Below are 21,087 nucleotides of genomic sequence, written 5' to 3'. Positions count from 1 at the left end.
GGATAATCTCCCGCTCGCGGAGAGCATGTGTCATTGACTCAAACACCATTCAGCCTGACTTCCAAACATAGGCAGGGAGGCTGGCGCTGGGCTGTCCGCTGACAACAATGAGCCCAGCATTGCTGCCCAGTGCAGGGGTCCGGCCCCCCGCCCCCTCCCCACAGCCCTCAACAATACCCCCAGCTCTCCCCAGCTGCAGGGCAAGTGCAGCCAGAGAGACAGACAACCCAGAGCGCTGTGCTTAAGACAAACAGACAGGACAAAGCGCTGCAATGTTGAAAAGGGGGGTGTATAGACAGAGAGAGAATTACATTAGATAGAGGAGGTGTATGGTAGCTAGATAGATAGATAGATGAGGTGTATGGGGATAGCTAGCTAGCTAGCTAGCTAGATAGATAGATAGATAGATGGGATTATTTGGGGACAGACAGGTGCACAGGCAGACTTGCTTTACTGGGCCGGTGGCAGGGAGACCATGGAAGTGGGGTGCTACAAAGGAACCAAAACAAATGAAATGTTGGAGTATAAACAGCATGGGGGGAGCTGAATGCACCACTAAGCCATCTGTTTCATAGGGGCCCTGTGTGGGGCTGCCATAGCCAGGGGTACTTTGGTTCTGGCCTGGTGCACGCACACACACACACACATCCCAGTTAGGTAAATGCACTTATCAATTATCCCCCCAAAAGAAAGTTGGGGGGCTGTGGCTGGCAGAGCACCTAGGAATCAGGACAGGCAAGGGAGAGCCACCCATTACCAGGGCTCAGCCATGCGGCCCCGCAGCCAGCTGTCCGCAGTGCGCTGGGCCAAGCCATGGCAGGCAGACAGCTGGAGTGAAGCCATGTGCGTGGGTGGGCAGGGAAGTGTTTGTGGTATGTGTGTGGGTGCTGGCTTGTGCCCTGCCTGGGTGTTTGTTTGTGATAGCTGTTGGGGGTGGCACTTCTGTGTTTGGGGCTGTATATGAGCCTGTGGGATGTATATGGGAGGCAGGTGTATATATTTGTATGTATATGGGTGTATATATAAGTTTGTGGTGATGTACATAGGGACAGTTTGTGTGTATATGTGGGGGCAGGCTACATGCAGGTTGTACTGGTGGGGGGTGTATATGTGTGGGGCGTGTACATATGGGTGTTTGTGTGGGGTATGTATGTTTGGGGTGTGTATATATGGGGTACATAGGCGGGGATGTATGTGCAGAAGTGGGTATGTATGTGGGAGGGTGTATGTGGGAGTGAATGTCTATGGTGAGGTGTGTGTGTGCATGCATGTTAAATCACAGTTAAATCATGGGAGAGCAGCGTACGTGTGAGGAATACAGAGTGTGGAGGGAGAGCTGTTTGTGAGGAAGTATCTATGTGTGGGGGAGGTACATGTGGGAGGTACAGCTTGAGGAGGGAGGTACGTGTGCACACAGGGAATCTGAGGGTACGTCTAAACTACATGGCTCCGTCGATGGAGACATGTAGATTTGTTTGTTCAGCAAAGGGAAATGAAGCCGCGATTTAAATAATCGCGGCTTCATTTAAATTTAAATGGCTGCCCCGCTGAGCTGACAATCAGCTGATCAGCTGTTTGTCGGCTCATCGCACGAGTCTGGACACTCCCTTTATCGACCTCCCCGGTAAACCTCATCCTACGAGGCATAACGGGGAGGTTGATAGAGGGCTTTCAGGTTGGCGCAGGAGCTTCCAGATCAGCTGTTTGTCAGCTCAGCAGGGCAGCCATTTAAATTTAAATGAATTTTTTAAAAAATATTTAAATCGCAGCTTCATTTCCCTTTGCCGATCAGCCTAATCTACATGTAATTTAGACACACCCTGGGTGTAGGAGGAGGTGTGTTTGAGGAGTACAGAGTGTGAAGGGAGGTATGTGTGTGAGGGGTGTCTATATACCGGGGAGGCACATGTGGAAGGAGGTACATTTGGGCAAGGGTATCTGTGCATAGGGGAGGTACATGTGGGGGTATGGAGTGTGAAAGGAGGTATATGTGCAAGAGAATATTTATATAGGGGGTACATGTGGAGGGAGATGTGTGTGCATGAGGGGTATTTATGTCGGGGGTGGTACATGTGGAGGTAGGTGTGTGTGCATGAGGGGTGTTTATGTCGGGGGAGGTACACATGGAGGGAGGTGAAAATGGAGAAATTTGGAGTAGTTCTGTTTTGACACAGTTAAATCAATGCTAAAGGTTTGAAAACTAGAAGAAAATGTGAAACCACAGTGAATATATCCCTTTTTTGTTATAACATCACGAATTATGAGAGTCTACAGGGTCAAGAAAAAAATAAACTTGCTGGAATACCCATTTTAAAAACAAGTAATAAAAACAATTAAATGAAAAAGTTTTAATAATCCCTTTTTAAGAAATATGAAACAAAAATTACCTTCATAAAAATAACACTGTATTTTTTAAAAATACACTCATTGAAATAAAGCCCGTTCATTTTTCTTTTATTTTCCAAAAATGGACCCAAGCAACACCAAGTAAATGTGCTAATAGTAGATAAAAAGTTTCCTCTCAGCTTATAGAAACTTTTCACTGTTAAGAATCATGGAAATGCACTAACATTGTGAACTGAGCTGTGCCCCCACCCTGGCTGGCTCTGTATGAAATAGTGTTACAGCAGACAACAGCCTTCGAATGGGAACCATTGTCCTTTGGTGCAAAGGGTCGCTTTTCTCACCTTTGCCCTCATGAACAGAAGCCCAGAGCCAGAGAGATCCAGAGACTGGCTGGTGGCATTTTTAAGCGATAAAATGGCAAGTGAAGTCAGTCTCTCGTTAGCTACCATCGACTGAAGACATGTTTTAATGATCTCAAGCTTCAAAAAACTGCACGTGCCACTTTTGATTGTGACCAGCAGCATCAGCAGAATCCTCAAAGCTGCCCACACATTAGGAAACATGTCCCTCCACTCACTTCAGGCGCAACTTGGAGAACTTGGGGTGGAGAGCGCTTCCCTTCCCTCCCCGCTCCTCCATGGGGCAAAATGTGACAGACATGCAATTCGACATACAGGTCTTAATTGCTGGCATCCAAACATTCCCCATGTATGAGTGTCTGGGGCAACTGTTCGAGAGTGTTTTCGTGTCTGCCAGCAGCTTACTAAGGTCACACAAAGAACTCTGGTTTTCTCCAGGATGCATCATTTGTCCAAACTTTTCTGTGATGGACACTCAACAAGTCAGCAAAAAACATTCCTCCTGAATTTTTCTTCTGAGCTTCCCTCACCATATCTCTGCCCCAGTGACCAAACTGTCTCTTCTTCTGATGAATAAAAGTTTCCTTGACAACAGGCTCAGCTCCTACATATTCTGCCTTTTCTTTGGCAGCTATGATGGCACCTTTGATCAGTGGCTCTGGAACAATTTTTAGGGTGGCGTCATGGTCTGTTGGTGCAGCTGGAGCTAGGGGAGGCAGGCCCCCATCTCTACCTACAGCCCCACCCCCACTGCTGAGGCCCCACCCACTATGGAGAAGAGGCGGGCGGGGGTGAGCATACATGCGCACCCCAGCCTCCCCAGCCGCGGCACACCAGGGGAGGGAGGAGGTTGCGTGGTGCAGCCCCAGCTCTGTAGAACCAGGGAGGGAGGAAGCCATGTGGCTCCAGCATCCCCAGCCAGGAGCATGGGGAGGGCGGGCGCTGGAGGCAGCACCACTCTGCCCCCAGAACACCTACAGCAGGCGCTCTGGGGGCGGAGTGAAGGCAAGCCCTCCCCCGCCTAGGCTACTGAATGCCTACGGCAGGAGTGCTGAGCTATGCCTGCCCTTACACCTGTTCCGTGCCCTGCCAGCTTTCCCAGTCCAGACTGACTGGATGCCGGTAATGGCGGTAGCGTCCAGTCCGTAGGGTCTGGGAGAGTTGGCAACCCTAGCCCCTCACCGCCCACAGAGCAGCCACAGCTGAGCCCCAGGCCGGCGGTGGGACCCTGGGCAGCAGCGGAGCCTCCGGCGCCAGGGGCTGGGACCCTGGGGCTGACAGGGCTGGCAGGCTGTGAGCGTGGGGCCAGTGGGCATTGAGACCCCAAGGGCCTGTGCAGCCCATGAGGCTGACAGGTGGCAGTGAGGCCAAGCCAGCCCAAGGCTGCTCAAAACGGTTTGCGGCTCCCTTTAGGCACCACACCCCCCGGTGGGGGAGGGACTTTGCACACTGACCCCACTCCTAGGCCAATCACTGCAGTTCCCATTGGCCAGAAACTGGCCAATGGAAGCTGCAATGATTGGCTCAGGGGAGGTTACAGCACACAAAGTCTGTCTTTCCCCCCGACACTGCCTTGGGCGCATGGCACAGAGCGGCTCATGGAAGGAGCCTCCAGCCATTTTGAGTGGCTTGGGGCGGCAGCAGGCAGGGAGCTTGCCTTGGGGTCCCTGTTGAGCTGCTGGCTAGGAGCCACCCAAGGTGAGCACCTCCCAGCCAGAGCCTGCTTCTGGCATCCCACCCCCTCTTGCCTCCCTATTCCCTGCCCTAGGTCACCATCCAAACCCTCCGCACCCACCGTTGCCTCGGGTCACAACCCACTCCCAGACCCTGCACCCCCTCTTACACGCCTCCTCCAGGTCAAAATTCACTCCTGCACTCAAACCCCTTCCCCAACCCTGCATCCCAGTCCCCTGCCCCAGACAATCACCTCCTTCACCCAAACTCCCTCTCAGACCCCACACCCTCTCCTGAACCCCAATCCCTATCCCAAGCTTCCTTCTGCACCCAAACTCCACCCCAGATCCTGCACCCCCACCATAGAAAAGTGTGGCCCATGACCACTTACCAAAATCTCAGAGTGCCCCTCCCCATCAAAAATTATTGCCCACTCCTACTCTAAGTCCAGCCCTGAAAGACGGAAACCATCTCCTGAGGCTCTATGCACCAAACCCGCCTCTTGACAGAAGGAGCAAGACATCTGCTTTGTGCCCCACAGCGTGGCCAGAGGGGGCAGCGCCCACCTCATGCCATTAAGCTCAGCAGTCAGAGCAGTGGCCTGAGCTGTGGGAACGCCAATGTCAGCGACTGGGCCAAAGGGAGAGTAAGAATGGCTCTGCAGCCCAGAACTTCGGGCACCCCCCTGGGTAGGGGGAGACCCCAGTCCTGTGCCCCTGCTCCTGTCCCTCTTTCACGACTTAAAGGGACCCACTGTAGGTGCCTAAGTCGGGGGGTTGACCCCCCCCAAGTCCCTTTGTGGATCTGGGTCCCCATTCTCAGTCAAAACTCGTCATCGAGCCGGGCCAATGAATGTTGGCAAAGGGGCAACACCTTCCCAACCCCCACACCCCAGTTCTTCACCAAATGCTGAGCTCCTCGCTCTGCTTTGATACCCCCCATTCCAGCCACCCGCCTGTTGCTCTGCCCCACCACCACACACACACACACACACACACACACACACACACACACACACACACAGCTGCTGGGGCTTTGCAGACAGGAAGGGCTGTGGAGAGCAATGCAGAGTTCCTACCCCAGGTCTGGGCCCAGCTTGTGAGGAAAGGGCTCTCCAGACCCACCGGCAGCCCCAAAGGCTTGGAGCAGTGTGTGCTGAGGGCCCCATTCCTCTCAATAGGGTGTTCGCACTGCGTATGGCATTGTGGTGACGCATAACCCAGAAGAATCACTTGGAGCTCTCAGCACTGTCTGTGCTGTGTGTCCAGCACACCCATTCCCCAGGCCCAGGCCACACCTGGTCCCCCATGCCAAGTACTGCCCTGTCCGTTGTGATACCAGCCTGTGCCATTGGCAGTGTTCCCTGTAAGCTGTGCACATGTGCGGCCGCTCAGGAGAGAGTTCGACACTGCCCCACTGATTAGCAGAGTGCCCACAGCTAGGTTTGTGTTTCTAGTGGTGGTGCCCATTCACACATGCCTCATGCACAGAAAAAAATACATTCAACACATGGATGGAAAAAAACGCACATGGATGAAAAACATTAGAGAACATTGCCCATAAGGCACATGTGTAACCCACACACCTAGGCTACGTCTACACTGGCCCCTTTTCCGGAAGGGGCATGTAAATTTCACGAGTCGTCGTAGGGAAATCCGCGGGGGATTTAAATATCCCCCGCGGCATTTAAATAAAAATGTCCGCCGCTTTTTTCCGGCTTTTAAAAAAGCCGGAAAAGAGCGTCTAGACTGGCCCCGATCCTCCGGAAAAAGTGCCCTTTTCTGGAGGCTCTTATTCTTACATGCCCCTTCCGGAAAAGGGGCCAGTGTAGACGTAGCCCTAGGATATGTCTAGACTACATGCCTCTGCCGACAGAGGCATGTAAAATAGGCTACCCAACATAGTCAATGAAGCGGGGATTTAAATATTTAAATAAAAATGGCCACCGCGCTGTGCCGGCTCATCTGATCGTCAGCACAGCGCGCGAGTCAAGACGCGGATCGGTCGACAAGGGAAGTGGCACGTAAACCGCTTACGAGAGATAAGAACAAGGGAGCTCTAGAGCGTAAGCTGAGCGGCAGCTGGCTGTATAGCTCAAGCTGTAGTAGCTCCTACACTGAGATCCCGGATTCAAATCGGCCTCCTGGCAGTTCTATATGCACAAGGGGGCTGACTTAAGGCTGTAGGTACAGCCTCGGTTCTGGCAAGACAGAGAGACCGGGTTTCCTGTTGCAGAAGCCACAGTAGTGAGGCTGTTTCTTAGCAAAGCTGCCGGATGGTTTGTTCCGTTTCTAATGGTTGTCTCTACCAGCCTGTCGGGGCTGTAAGCCCCTGGATCTCCCCTCGAGCCCCTTGTAAATATAGCTACAACATTTGCTCCCCTCCCATGTGCTGGAGCAGCAGCTGCTTTTAATGAGAGGGCATTTTTTTGCTAGTAGCTCAGCTTCTTCAGGATCCAGGGATGGAAAGCAGCTGAGCCCAGGGACTTACTGCTCTTGGCAGCAAAGTGCTCACTTACTCTTGCTCCACAGGCTCCATAGCCTGGAATTCTGCCCCGGCTCTGAGAGATAGGAGCAGCCCAGCCCCTGTGCTCTAATGCACCTTCACCAGGGCAGGGCATCCAGCCCGGCTGCTCGAAGGGCTGTGTCCATGGGGAAAGCCAGGCAGTTCGGTGTGGTAGGCCATTGTGGGTGGGAGAGTTAGGTATGTATGTTAGGACGTTGTGTGTGTGGGTTAGGTGTGCGTGTGAATGTGTCAGGTGTGTGTATATTAAGCCATTGTGTGTGTGTGGAGGAGTTAGGTTTGTCTGTGTTAGGCCACTGTTTGTGGGTGTTTTAGGTAGGTGTATGGATGTGTTAAATGTGTGAGAGAGAGTGAAGCCATTCACCGTAGGTATGTTAGGGTGTGTGTGTGTGTGGATTTGTTGGGGCAGACCCACCGACAGGGAGGACAAAGGGGGCAGTCGCCCCAGGGCCTGTTGATTCAAAGGGGCCCAGGGCTCCAGCCACCACTTCACTCCGAAGGTTGGCAGGGGGAGAGGGGTTGCGCAGTACAGGCTGCTCTGGGGCTGGCTGCCCTCAGCCCCACCCCTTCTACCTGAGGCCTTGGGCCTTCCAGAGTAGGGTTGCCAGGTGTCCAGTATAGAACCAGACAGCCCGGTATTTTCACCTCCTGTCCAGTAAAAAAATTCAGAAAATGCTGGACACCTAACGGCTACGTCTACATTGGCCCCTTCTCCGGAAGAGGCATGTTAATTTCCAACTTCAGAATAGGGAAATCCGCGGGGGATTTAAATATTTAAATAAACATGGCCGCCGCTTGGGGAAAAGCCGGAAAAAAGAGTCTAGACTGGCGCGATCCTCCGGAATAAAGCCCTTTTCCGGAGGATCTCTTATTCCTACTTTGAAGGGGTGGAGCAGAGGCAGGGCCTGGGGCGGGGCAGGGGCAGGAAGGCGGGGGCGGGATGGAGCAGAGGCAGGGCCTGGGGCGGGCGGGGGCAGGAAGGCGGGGGCGGGATGGAGCAGAGGCAGGGCCTGGGGCAGTGCGGGGGCAGGAAGGCGGGGGCGGGGTGGAGCAGAGGCAGGGCCTGGGGGTGGCTGTCAATGGTTGAGCATTCCCAGAGAAACCAGAAAGTCAGCACCTTTGGATTAACTTTAATTCCTGGGGACTCCAGGGCAATCCTGGAAGGTTGGCACCAGTGACAGGGCCCAGAGCACCGGGGGGGGGGGGGGGGAGGTTGCTGAAAGGGTTAAGCTGCCTGGAAACAGGCTAAGTAAGGGAGCTGACCCAACCTTGGGTCAGCAAAGGATCCTGCGGGGGCCACACTCGGCCCCTCCCCCACCTGGGCACTCCCTCTAACCCTGAGACAAATCCTGGGGCTGGGCACAGGGAAAGGATCATCTCAAAGGTCAGGGGCACATTCTCGGAGGGAGCAGCCAGAGCACCCCGCCCCCGCACTCACAGAGCCCTTAGTCCCAACCCGCAGCCCCTGCTAAGCCAGCCCTGGGTGGCCCAGTGCCTCACAGCCCCTGCTCCAGCTCACCGCCTCTGTGCGTGGAATGCTCCGGGGGTCTATTTCGGGAGGTGTCTATCCTGGCAGCACAAGTGTTGTGTGTCCTGCCAGCAGGGTATAATTGTATTGAACGGAGTCGACTAGTTGTTAGAGGCAAAGGCGCTCAGACCCTAAGAGCCTAGAGAGAGCCCGAGAAACTGGGATCCAGGACTTCTGGTTTTATGCCTAGCTCTGGGAAGGGAGTGGGGTGTAGTGGTTAGAGCAAGGGGGGCTGGGAGCTAGGACTGGGGGAAGGTCCACTCACAGCCCCAGAAGGGCCTGAATTTTGTGCTGCTCTAGGATAGGCCTGTGTCTGTCTTGTCAGGGGTCCTTGTCCCATTCCAATCTGATCCATCACCACCCCTGCCAGCTGCTCGCCGCTGCCCTGACCCAACCTGCATGGACTGGTGGAATTAATACTTGACAGCACATTAGCAGCACCTGGGCTTGGCTGGTGGCTGAAGAGGAAAGGTCAGGCAGCTGCCTCCCAGCAAAGACTTCCGTGCACTGCTCTTGTTTGCATAGCCAGCTGATGTGTTTACTCCCTGAGCGGAGATTGATGGTTGAAACGGAACGGAGGGAACGTTACCAGCCCTGCCAGGGTGACAGAGCGGGAGAGGCTCTCTGGAGTTGCCCTCTAACCCACCAGCCCCCACCCCATTACCAGAGCTGGGGTGGGACCCAGGAGTCCTGCTGCCCGTATGTAGCCAGTTCTTTCCTTCTTGGACCCTGGGTGGGGAAGCAGAACGTAGGTGTCTGTCCCTCATGGGTAAGTTGGCGGTATTCGCTGGCAAGGTTGCCAGGAGATGTGTGATGGAGTGAAGTGGCCTGAGGATGGTGGGGTATAAATAGCTGCCCGGAGCTGGAAATAGCTCCTGAGTGACCTGTGTGATGCTGTGGCTTGGGGGTCAACAACCCAAAGCCGTGCAGCTCCTGTGTGACCCCTCACTGGCTCCCAAAGATCGGCCAGGGGGACCAGTGACTCCAGGGGGCTGGGGTGGGGGCAAGGCAGGAAGCCAATGCAGCTAGCACAGGCTCCCAGCCCCAATCCCATCGCAGGCAGTGTTTGGGGGGTCTGGCATAGATGATTTGGTGGAAGGGGCATGTTCCAAAGGGAGCTGGCACAGGGCATAGCAGGGGACAGTGAGTTGGGAGTGCTAGTATAGCAAGGGATAGGAGTGTGACAAAGTGGGAATTTTCTATGATATTTTTATGAGTCCTATGTGTGCCTCGGTTTCCCCTATGTGTGGTAAAACATAGCTGCCTCATGGGGGGAAAAGGGTCTGCATCTATGTCCATCCAATTGTCCTGTCTGGATGGAACTAAGTTAAGGAACCGACTCAGATCAGCCCAGGACCAGAGAGACCATGCAGTTGTAACTCCTAGCTGGACAGTCTCTGCCAGGACGCTGGATGCAGACCCAGGCTGGCGAACACAGGCCTGGGAGGCGGGGGTTACATGTTGGCTTCTGGAAGAAGCTGGGAGCTCTCATGAGTTCAGTTCAACTACGTCTCTCAGGTGCACTATCCTGGGCGACGCCGTTAACCCGGCCGAACCTCCATGTAGCCCGCGCCAGGTCAATGGGGGAGTTCTCGTCTCGCGGGGAGGTGGATTGGCCACACTGATCCCCTCCTGTCTGCATCCGCAGCATCTTCACAGACATCTACAGCAGCGGTTCAAGTGCAGACAAGCCCTAAGGAAGAAAGCCCCAGGGCCTGAAAAGGGTGACTGAGTTCTCCAGGGCTGGAACTCCCATGGAAATAAAATAGTGGGTGCTCAGTACCCACCAGCCACAGCAGATTGTGTCCCCTCCATTGGCTGTTTGGTGGCCGAGGGAGGAGCTCAGGGGAGGGGAAGAGCAGCAAGCAGGCCGGGGTCTTGGGGAGGGGGGACGGATAGAGGTAGAGTGAGGGTGAGGTCTGGGGGGGGAGGCTGGAGCTAGGGAGGAGACTTGGGGGAGAGGAAAGAATGGGGATGGGGCCTTCAGGCTGAGTAGGGATGGAGTGCCCCAGGGAAAGAAAAAACAGTGCCTCTGGCGTTCCCTACAGCTCGGCTGAGCTCGGGGCTGACCAGACCTGGCTTTGCTTGCCCCTTCCCCTCTCTGTGCTGCCCTGAGGAATCCTCGTGCCATGTGCCCCGGCTTAACAAACCTGACTGCATTGAAACCGCCACCCGTTGTAATAGGGGACCAGGCCAGCAGCCTCGGCTAGCTCATTTTCCACAATACAGTCACCCAGTGCCCCAGCTCACCCCCGCTCTGCTCCCTGCAGCACAGGCCCCGAGCACTGCTCTGGGCATCAAGGCCAGCACTGACTGCCAGGGGAGAGCACCTCCTACTACCCCCTCCCTACAGCACAGCTCCCCCCTAGCGCTGCCCTGGGCCTGGGGCTAGCAGTGACTGCCAGGGAGAGCCCCCCACTCATTGCTCTTGCTGGAGAAGGCAATTGACCCGAGCTCAGTTTTGCTCTGATTCAGAACACACCCAAATCTCCCAATATGTTGTGCGATCCGACAAGCCCCAGAAACGCCAGCTCTGTTGCCATGGAGGCAGAGGGCCGCTGACCAGGGCTGGGACCTCGACGCCGGTGGTGGGCCCTCCACACCGGGCTAGTCTGAGCCAGGCTGGTGATTTGGGGCCTCAGACCCGCCATGCGCGATGCCGCTTGGTTCTCCCCCCACAGCGCCATGCCCCCTGGGGACCGGCATGGGCCGCGGGCCAGAGCCAGCGACAGGTGGCAGCTTTCGGAGCTGCGGGGGAGGAGTGGGATTAGCTGCTAACCAGCTTTCATAATGGGGTCAGAGATCAGGATGTGATGACAGGACTTGAGCAGCGGGAGGTGGGCGGGTGGGCCATGCAGCACGGGGTTGGGGAGGGCCCTGCACTGTAGCCAGGGCAGGAAAGGTCATGGAGCCCGGAGGGGGTGCCCTGCAGTCAGAGGAGTAAGGGGATCCCTGCAGCTGGAGGGGGTCCTTTCAGTGTGTGGGGCAGGGCAGGGAGCACTGGCCACTGTCGGGCTAGATCAGTGGTAGCCAACCTGGGGCCCGAGGGGTTCTGAGAGACATTTTGTGACCGTAGCCAGATTCCGCTGGTTGCCAGAGTCCGGCAGGTTTTCCCGACCGGTGTTACTAACGTGACACGCACGTAAAGCCAGGCCACGTGAAGCGAGGTGGGTGCAGATTGCACACAGCCTTGTGAGAGTTGCGCACTCCCTCTGCAGCCTATCACGGCGCTGCTACCATTCAGTCAGCACCCCAGCAAATTGTAGGTACAGAAATGCAGTAGCAAAACGACCCTATCCCAGGAAGCCATCTTGGTTACGACAATCTTGCAGCCCACTGAGGCGAAGGAGGCCACACATGCAGCCCCCTCCCTAGCCTAGGTTGCTCCTCACTCGGCTAGATGGAGCTTTGGTCTGACCCAGCATTGGCCAGTCTGCTGTTATGTTGGTGGTGGGGCTGTCCTTGGAGCTGGTGTGGGGAGTCCCTGCAGTGTGGGTTGAGGGAATCCTTGCAGCCAGGTAGGGGGAATCGCCCAGTCATCAGAGAAACATCTGCTCCCTGACAACATCTGCTCCACAGGCAGCGACAGTCAAAAAAGCAAGGGGAGTATTAGGAACCGTTAAGCAAGGGCTATATAATGAAAAAGAAAATATCACAATGTGTTTCTGTAACTCCACGGTGCGCCCCTACCTTGTACACAGTGTGCAGTTCCGGTCACCCCATCTCAGAAAACATCTCTTGTAAAAGGTACAGAGAAGGGGCAACCAAAATGATGGGGGGAGAAGAATATAAAGCTGGTGACTGCTCAGCTTGGAAAAGAGATGGCTAAGGCTGAATATGACAGAGGTCTGGTAAAATTCTGACTTGGAGAAAGAGAGTAGGAAAGTGTTATCAGCCCCTTCATGTTACACAGGGACTAGGGGTCACCCATGAAATTAAGAGACAGCAGGTTTCAGACAAACATACAGATGTCCTTCACACCATGCACAGTCAACCTGAGAGTTCCTGTGCTGGGCTCAAAGGCTCGATAAACCTTTGGGCACGGGGTCTGCTCCCTCCCCGTGCTGGAACTGAAGGTTTTATTCTTTTTATATTTGTATTTTAGGTTTAGTAATGTAGTGATGTAAGGTAATATAGATAATTATATTTAATACTGTAGTAAGTTAAATGCTTTAGTTAAGTATATATCTCCTCTATTTCCTTGTTCTAAAGTTTAGTAAGCTTAGTAAGTAAAGAGACAGGATCTCATATTGCGGCTATGTTAATGAGATTAGAAATATTGAAGGCCCGGGCCTTCATTGTGAATTGTTTTGATTTTAATTTTGCTTAAAATAAAACACGGCTGTTTACCTTTGAAGGATTCTGAGAGAAAGACTGTTTGTATGAATAAGATACAGTGTAAAGATCGTCAGTAGAGCCAGCTGGTCAATACAGAAGGGGAGAATGTGGGTTGAAGACAAACTGTAAAAGACAGACTGCGAAGAAACATATTGGCATCAGAAAAAACATCCGTGTGTAGCCACAGTCAAGAATTGATCAGATTGGCAAAAGTGACGGCTCTAAAGGTAAAGGGTGGGCACCCCTGAAAACAACTGATTAAATCCAGGACAGGATGAGCCTTTCAAGATGTTTTGGGAATAAATGTCAACATCAAAAGATAACAGTAACCAGTCACAGACTGACACAGAGAAATCCATAGAGGAGAGGATTATAAAAGCAGGGTGCCTTGCTATGAAACTTTGGGTTCATCTTGCCACCAACTCCAGAAAAGCATCGGATCGATCGACCGTCAAAGGCCCTGCTCTCCCTCTGTGTTCAATCTAGCTGGCCACTAGACTGATACAGAATCTGGACTGGTAACTATAGCATCATCTGGCAGGACCGTGTGTGTATGAAGTTTGTGTGTGAGTGATTAAAAAGCATATGCAACTGTTGCATTCTCAATAAATGCAGCATAGTGCCTTTTCCTCTATAAAAGATCTTGTGTGCTTTGTTTAAGCAGTAACACCCAGCCCCAAACCTCTCCCTCAGGTGGGGCAGGAGAGCTGTGCACAGGGGGCCTCTGTATCAATGGGGATTCCTGGGGGGGAAGGAGCTGTCCCATCTGTGCTACAATAAAAAGAGGAAGCCCCTGCAGCCCCCCAGCCCTAGGACACATGACCACAGCCCAGCAGTGCTGGGAGAGGTTTCAGAGACACCAGCAGAGCAGGGGCACCAGCCAGACATGAGAATACAGGGGCAGCTGCTGAGAGCAAGGGTCTGGGAGGGGAGTGAGGTCTAGTGGTTAGAGCAAGGGGGGCTGGGAGCAGGACCCCTGGATTCTATGCCCAGCCCCGGGAGGCAGAGGCCGGTGTGTGCTGCCAGGCAGACTGTTGCCAGCTACTGGCCGAGGACAGGACGCCCTCTCGCTGTCTCGGCATGAGTTCTGGAGGCAGCCGCCCACAGCTCTCAGGAATGGCCCCTGCTGAGGCGAGGCCTGGCTGGGCGCTGGGTGATCCTGGGCCCACATGAGCAGCACTGAGAGCAGGTTGCCTGGTGTCTGGGTTTCGATCAGAACGCCCTGTTGGGAAGGACCCAGCAGGCTCCAATGAGCACTGCTGAGCAGGGTGTTAAAAGTCCGGCAGCACAGAGGGGCTGAGACAGGCTCCTACCTGCCCCAGCTCCACACCCCCCCCAGGAGCAGCCACATTTCCCTTTCCAGCTCCTACACATCGGGGCAGCCAAGGGGTTCCGCACACTGACCCGGCCCCTGCTGCTCTGCAGGTCCCGTTGGCTGGGAACCGTGGCCAATGGGAGCGGCGGGGGCGGTGCCTGCAGATGGGGCAGTGCACAAAGCTGTGTGGCCATGCCTGCACTTAGCAGCTGGAGGGGAACATGCTGCTGCTTCCAAGAGTCACGTGAAGTAAGTGCTGCCCTGCACCCCGATGCTCTCCCTGTGTCTCAACCCTCTGCTCCTGCCCTGATCCCCCTCCTGGCTCCCAACGCCTTGGTCCCAGCCCAGAGCCCTGCTCCTGTCCCCACACTCTCATTTCCATTCCTGTCCTCATTCCCATCCTCTCCTGCACCTCAGCCCCCTCAGTCAGCCTGGGGAAAACGAGCATATGAACAATGGGAGGGGGCCTCAGAGAAGGGGTGGATGGGGCCAGGGTGTTCAGTTTTGTGGGTTGGGAACCCTACTGAGTGCTTGGAAGACGCAGGGAGTCACAAGTCAGCTTTTTATTTACATCTACGCAGTCGGGATGGCATGTGACATGGGGGCTCCCCCAGGGCTCCCGCTTGGCCATGTAGCACAGTCACCTGCAGGGAGCAGCCATCTTGCATCCCAGCCCCCCAGAGAGGAGGTGCAGCCCCACTCCAGAAATGGTGGGGTGTATCAGGAATGGCCCCTCCTTGGCTGGGGTTGGAGCAAGGAACTCGGAAACTCCTGCTCTGATGGGGAGGGAGGCTGCCAAGGAGAGCTGCCCCGCTGCTAATGAGACACCCACCCTGGTGTGTGCCAACTTCATGCTGCGTCCTCCAGGGACTGGGGCTCAGAGCCCACAGAATGTGGCTCATGGTGGGGGAGGGGAATGCTCCAGGTGCCCTGAAATGGGACTCCCCCAAGCCATGCTCCCGCACAGCCACCTGCAGGGAGCTGGAAACTCAGAATTATCTGGAGGGGGGTGAACTATGGCCCATGGGAGACTCCAAGTTCTTGCCTGGGGACACCCGTCCCCTGCTGATTCCTCCACAGCCACCTCTGCTCTCCACGTTGACAGAGCTGATATTCCAGGTGCCCTCAGCTCTAGTGGTGCAGTCAGTGGGCGGGGAGCAAGGGGGGGATTAGATAAGGGGTGAGGGTCCCATGGGTACAGTCAGAGGGTGGGGAAAGAGGGAGCTGGCTAGAGGGTGAGAGTCTGATGATGGCAGACCAAGGTGGGGAGCAGGGGGGGTTGGATGTGGGTACGGATTCCAGGGGTACAGTCGGGGGTAGGGAGCGAAAGGTTGGATAGGGGGTGAGGGTGCAAGAAGGGCAGATCAGGGTGGGTAGCAGGAGTGGTTGGATAGAGGGTGACGGTACCAGAGGTACAGCGAGAGGGTTGGGTGGGGGTGAGGCTCTGAGAACAGCAGACCAGGGTGGGGAGCGGGGGGGTTGTATAAGGGGTAAGGATTCCAGGGATACAGTTGTGGGTGCGGAGTGAGGAGGTTGGGTACAGGGTGAGGCTGCAAGGAGAGCAGACCAGGGTGGGGAGCAGGGGGGGCTGGTTGCGTGGCGGGTGGAAGTTGGTGTTGCTCTTTGCATGTCAGCGAAGCTGAACAGCTCAGCTGGGATCTCCACCCAGCTCGGTGGGAGCTGTAGCTCAGGGAGGGGAGAGGGACAAACACAGGAGCTGACTTAGACGTGTTTGGACAATGTTGCCTGTTCCTAGGGTCACTGATTGGACGATGAGATTTTGTTCTGATGAGCGTCTCCTGCTGAGAATAACACTGAGGTCTCCTGACTGGCAGGCTCCTTGGGGCGAAGTCAGTGTCATTCCCGTGCTCTGGGGGCTGGCCCGGAGCCCGCGCTTGTCACTCAGTGCAGGGGGCACCTTCTTTGCTGCTCCGGCCAGCAAGCAGGGGCATCTCCCAACCCCCCTCCCCCTCACCCCTCCCTCCGGGTATGTCTACACTAGAAAGTTAGTTCGAACTAACGGACGTTAGTTCGAACTAACTTTCCTATGCGCTACACTAGCGCTCCGTTAGTTCGAACTTAATTCGAACTAACGGAGCGCTTAGTTCGAACTAGGTAAACCTCATTTTACGAGGACTAACGCCTAGTTCGAACTAGCTAGTTCGAACTAAGGGCTGTGTAGCCCTTTAGTTCGAACTAGTGGGAGGCTAAGGCTTCCCAGGTTTCCCTGGTGGCCACTCTGGCCAACACCAGGGAAACTCTATTGCCCCCCTCCCGGCCCCGGAGCCCTTAAAGGGCCATGGGCTGGCTACTCACTTTGTGCCAGTTGCAAGGCTGCCAGCACCCGTGCCTGCACAGCCTGCACCTGCCACACAATGAGCCAGCCATCCGAGGGCTCCCAGCCCTCCACTGCTCCCCACGACCAGCCTGGCGGCTCCCAGGAGCCTGCCCGGGGGCGCAAAAGGCGGGCGCCCGCCTGGTCAAGTGCGGAGATCGTGGACCTCATCGAGGTTTGGGGGGAAGCCTCCAATGTCCACGATCTCCGCACTAGCCACCGGAATGCGGCCGTCTATGGACGCATGGCTGCCAGCCTGGCCGCCAGGGGCCACCAGCGCAGCCGGGAGCAGGTGCGCTGCAAGATTAAAGACTTGCGGCAGTCCTACTCCCGGGCCTGCCTGCCAGGGGCTGACCCGGAGGCCTGCCCCCACTTCCACGCCCTGGACCGCCTCCTGGGGGCTCATGCCGTCCCTGCCCCCCGGGACGTGATTGACCCCGGGGCAGAGGGACCGCTCCTGGAGACAGAGGAGGAGGAAGAGGGCTCTGAGAGCCAGGAGCCTGCTGCCAGCCTTCCCAGGACCCGGGACCCCCGAGGCACCCCACAGAGCCGCTCGCCTGCATCATCTGAGGCCGGGGAGGCGTCCACCTGTGAGTACCCTCGTGTTCCCCTTATGTGTACGGGGGGCTGGGGCGAGAGGGAGCCCCGGGACCGTGCGCCTGGGCCTTGCCCACCACGGAGCAGCAGCTGGGGATCCTGCAGGGGCCCTGGCCTTGCAGAGGGGAGCTGGGTTTCACACACCTGGGCCCCTGGGGTCATTGACCGCTGGTCTTCTTGCACCACAGCTGCAGCACCGGGGACTGCAGGGCGCACCACACCGCCTGCAGCAGCCGCCCGCGCCCGGGCAAGCAGGACAGCCAGGAACCAGGAGGACTACCAGAGGCGGCATCTCCGGTTCCTGGACCGACAGCTCCGTCTCCAGGACCACTGGGTCCAGGAGGACCTCAGGCTGCGCCAGAGGAGTCTGGAGGCCCTGGAGGAGCAGGGCCGTGCCCTGCGAGGCCACCTCCAGAGCCTGCTAGACCGCTTTCCATTTCCTCCTCCCCCTGCTCCCCCTCTTGCTCCCCCTCTTGCTCCTCCTGCTCCCCCTCTTGCTCCCCCTGCTCCCCCTCTTGCTCCTCCTGCTCCCCCTCTTGCTCCCCCTCTTGCTCCTCCTGCTCCCCCTCTTGCTCCCCCTGCTCCCCCTCTTGCTCCCCCTGCTCCCCCTCTTGCTCCCCCTGCTCCCCCTCTTGCTCCTCCTGCTCCTCCTGCTCCTCCTGCTTCCGCTCCTGCTTCCTCCACACCCCCTGTCCTCTCTGCCCCCCCCTCCACAACCATTCCCCACCGACGCCCCCGGACCCGCAGTGTGGCGAGACGGGAGAGGCACCCAGACTCCCACCCCTGAGCTTTCCTTTCCCTTCCTCCCTTCCCTCCCCTCCCCTTCCAGCTCCCTCGTCCCAGGTTTCCCCCTCCCTTCTCCCACCTTCATTCCTCCCTCCCCCACCCCAGTTCTGTGAAATAAACAGACGTTTTTGTTGGAAAAACAGGTGTCTTTATTTGACAGTAGGTAGGGAGGGGAAAGGGGAAGGGGGGGGTAGGGTGGAAGAAGGCCCCGGTGGGGCATGCAGGGAGAGGTCAGTCCTCCTCCTCCTCCACCTGGAAGCTCTCCCGCAGGGCTTCCCGGATCCGGATGGCCCCCCGCTGGGCTTCCCGGACGGCGGCGGTGCGGGGCTGACCGTAGTGTCCAGCCATGCGGTCAGCCTCAGCCATCCAGGCTGGCAAGAAAGCCTCCCCCTTCCGCTCACACAAATTGTGGAGCACACAACATGCCGCCACCACGGGAGGGATGTTGTGCTCGGCCAGGTCCAGACGGGTGAGGAGGCATCGAAAGCGGGCTTTCAGTCGCCCGAAGGCCCCCTCCACCACGATGCGGGCCCTGCTCAGCCTGTTATTGAAGGCCTGGCGGGAGGGATTGAGGTGTCCCGTGTAGGGCTTCATGAGCCAGGGCTGCAGTGGGTAGGCGGCATCCCCCACCAGGCAGACGGGCATGTCCACGTCCCCGACCCTGATGTGGCGGTCGGGGAAGAAGGTCCCGTCCTGCAGCCGCTGGCACACGGAGGAGTTCCGGTACACCCGGGCGTCGTGTGCTTTGCCGGACCAGCCCACATTTATGTCCGTCAACTGTCCCCGGTGGTCACACACGGCCTGCAGGATGACGGAGAAGTACCCCTTGCGGTTCACGTACCGGGACGCCTGGTGTTCCGGGGCACGGATGGGGATGTGCGTCCCGTCGATGGCCCCCCCGCAGTTGGGGAAGCCGAGGGCGCCGAATCCCCGGATGACGGCATCCGGGTCGGCGAGGCGGACCACCCTGCGGAGCAGCACCCGATTGATGGCCTTGACCACCTGCGGAGAGAGACACAGCAAAGCGTCAATCAGTGGGGCGCCCGGGTGGCTGGGAGCGTGCGTGCCCTGGCAGTGCCCCGCGCCCCACTCCCGGAAGCAACCCCCCTGGCGGCGTGTAGTACGGCCGGGACAGCCCGACCCCTCCGGTGCGGGGCGCTTTCGCCTCCTCCCGCCCCCCCCTTTGTCCCTGGGGCGGCCCATCCCCTCCTCGCAGCCCCCCTCCCCCCCGGCTCGGTGGCCGACGAGCGCCGTACCTGCATGAGCACTGCTCCGACAGTGGATCTCCCCACGCCGAACTGGTTCCCGACGGATCGGTAGCTGTCCGGCGTGGAGAGCTTCCAGAGGGCGATGGCCACCCGCTTCTGGAGGGGGATGGCGGGCCTCATGCGAGTGTCCCTTCTTTGCAGGGCAGGGGCGAGCCACTCGCAGAGCTCCAGGAAGGTGTCCCTCCTCATCCTAAAGTTCTGGGTCCACTGTCGGTCGTCCCAGCGCTCCAGGACGATGCGGTCCCACCAGTCGCTGCTGGTGTCCAGACGCCAGATGCGGCGGGGCACGCCGGTGCCGGGGCGCCGCCGCGGCTCCTCCACGGCCCCCAGGGCGGCCAGGCGGAGAGGCAGGGGGCTGACGTTCCCCAGGTGGTGCCAGGCAGCCTCGAGCCATTGCTGGCAGGCTTGCAGCAGCAAGTCCAGAACGTGCACCAGAAGGTGCAGGGCGAGCCGTGGCTCCATGTTGCCACCTGCGGCGGTCCCCCCCGAAGGGAAGCACCGACACAGACGGGCACAGAGACCGACGCTTTGCTGTCCCTCGGCGAGGTTGGCAAGCAAGCAGGAAAAGCTGAGAACCGGCTGTCCAGGGGGGTCCCTTTAAGCACGAGCCTCAGATAGCCTCAGACAGCAGCCACACAAAGCAACTGCTGACCTGATGCCCTGCCAGAACCGGTTTCAGCTGCCCTTAAATGCCCCCCTGCGTCCAATCAGTGTGGACGCGCTAGTTCGAACTAGCAAAACGCTAGTTCGAACTAGTTTTTAGTTCTAGATGCGCTAGTTCGAACTAGCTTAGTTCGAATTAACTAATTCGAACTAAGTTAGTTCGAACTAGCGCTGTAGTGTAGACGTACCCTCCCCGGTGGGCACACAGGTGCAGACGAGGCCTGTGGGGCTGACAGGGTGCACCTTTGAGGGAGAGGGCATCACACCCAGTTTCTTGGAGAGGCAGCTCTGAGGGCTTAGACCCTTCTCTCCACGTCCGTAGTGGCAGGGACAACAGTGCTTGGGGCAGCAATGGGCAATAGAACCTGTCTGCTCCAGCGGGGATGTGGGGAAGCGAGCAGTATTTTGGCACCAGCAGGAGCCAGCCAGGATACAGTCGGGCTAGGAGGTCTCACAGGGGTGTTCTAAAACCAACCACACTGAGAGGCTGGCCTCAGGCTGAAACTCGTGCTCTGCAGACCCCCACTGGCCTAGGTCTCCAAGCCGTGGCCACGTCCCAGGGAATCCCCACAGCTGGGTTAGCCCCACTGCCTCAGGCTGGTGTCCCAGATGCAGAGACTGGCTGGGGATACGGAGCCCAGCAGGAGCCGCAGGTTTGGAGACATGTGGCTCCTGCCTAGGCCACCACCCTAGCTGCCTCCCCCACAAAAGACCCATTCACAGCAGCTCTGGCAAGGACCCCCAGGCCTCTTTGTGCCTTGGCCACAGGGATTGTGTCTTTGTCAGGTGGCTGGTCCAGCGAGAGAGGACAAGCACTCACTGCTATCACCACCTGAGGGTCAGATGGGTTCTGATCAGCTGGTACCGGGGGAGCATTAAATATGATGAGGGGAGCCTCCCAGATTGTGGTAAATGGTCAAGGGCTGCACTTTTCTAGGGATGGGGAGTGGGGGTCTGGGACAGAGATTGGGTGGGTGTGACGGACCGGGCCGTGTCTGAGCACAGCTGAGGGCGTCCGCTCAGGGCGAACTGCTCGAATCCGGGGCTACTTACAGCCCCCGACTGGTGACCTCTCCACACAGGCCACAAACCAGTCTCACAGAGCGCTTCAGCAACCTGCCTGAAGCCTCCCGAGCAAAACCCCTCCGACACCCCAGCAATATCCGTGCCCCAGATGGCCCCGGGCCTCATACACAGGTGGGGGGGTCCTAGCACCCAATCCCACCTACCCCGAACAAGTTCTGTCCGGTTCCAAGAAACCAGCCACAGATCCCTGGTCAATTTACCCTCTGGACCTTGCCCACAAATCACGCTGGGCCAACCCTTTAGAATCTATATCTAAAGGTTTATTATTA

At 57.2% G+C, this 21,087-nt stretch overlaps 1 protein-coding gene across 1 annotated transcript; it reads right to left on the bottom strand.

Moving 5' to 3' along the window:
• Positions 1 to 9,931: 9,931 nt before the first annotated feature.
• LOC142823341 (uncharacterized) lies at positions 9,932 to 19,531 on the bottom strand. Its single transcript, XM_075914273.1, has 3 exons — positions 19,058 to 19,531; positions 18,564 to 18,803; positions 9,932 to 10,093 (listed from the first exon to the last, which is right to left on the bottom strand). Exons 1-3 carry the CDS (start codon positions 19,529 to 19,531, stop codon positions 9,932 to 9,934), a joined length of 876 nt encoding a protein of 291 aa, XP_075770388.1.
• Between the last annotated feature and the right edge of the window lie 1,556 nt (positions 19,532 to 21,087).

Source organism: Pelodiscus sinensis, chromosome 33, assembly GCF_049634645.1.
Source record: "Pelodiscus sinensis isolate JC-2024 chromosome 33, ASM4963464v1, whole genome shotgun sequence".
Classification (NCBI taxonomy): Eukaryota; Metazoa; Chordata; order Testudines; family Trionychidae; genus Pelodiscus; species Pelodiscus sinensis.
The sequence above is the reverse complement of the archived record's forward strand: the minus strand, read 5'-3'. Positions and strand labels throughout refer to the sequence as shown.

Bases quoted from the DNA above. Each gene is read 5' to 3' on its own strand.
- LOC142823341 (XM_075914273.1), bottom strand. From the start codon at position 19,531: ATGGAGCCACGGCTCGCCCTGCACCTTCTGGTGCACGTTCTGGACTTG. The intron at 18,804-19,057 runs GTACGGCGCTCG...CTCTCTCCGCAG, and splicing joins TCGGAGCAGTGCTCATGCAG to GTGGTCAAGGCCATCAATCG. The intron at 10,094-18,563 runs GTGGGCTGGTCC...CCGCTGCTGTAG, and splicing joins GACAGTTGACGGACATAAAT to ATGTCTGTGAAGATGCTGCG.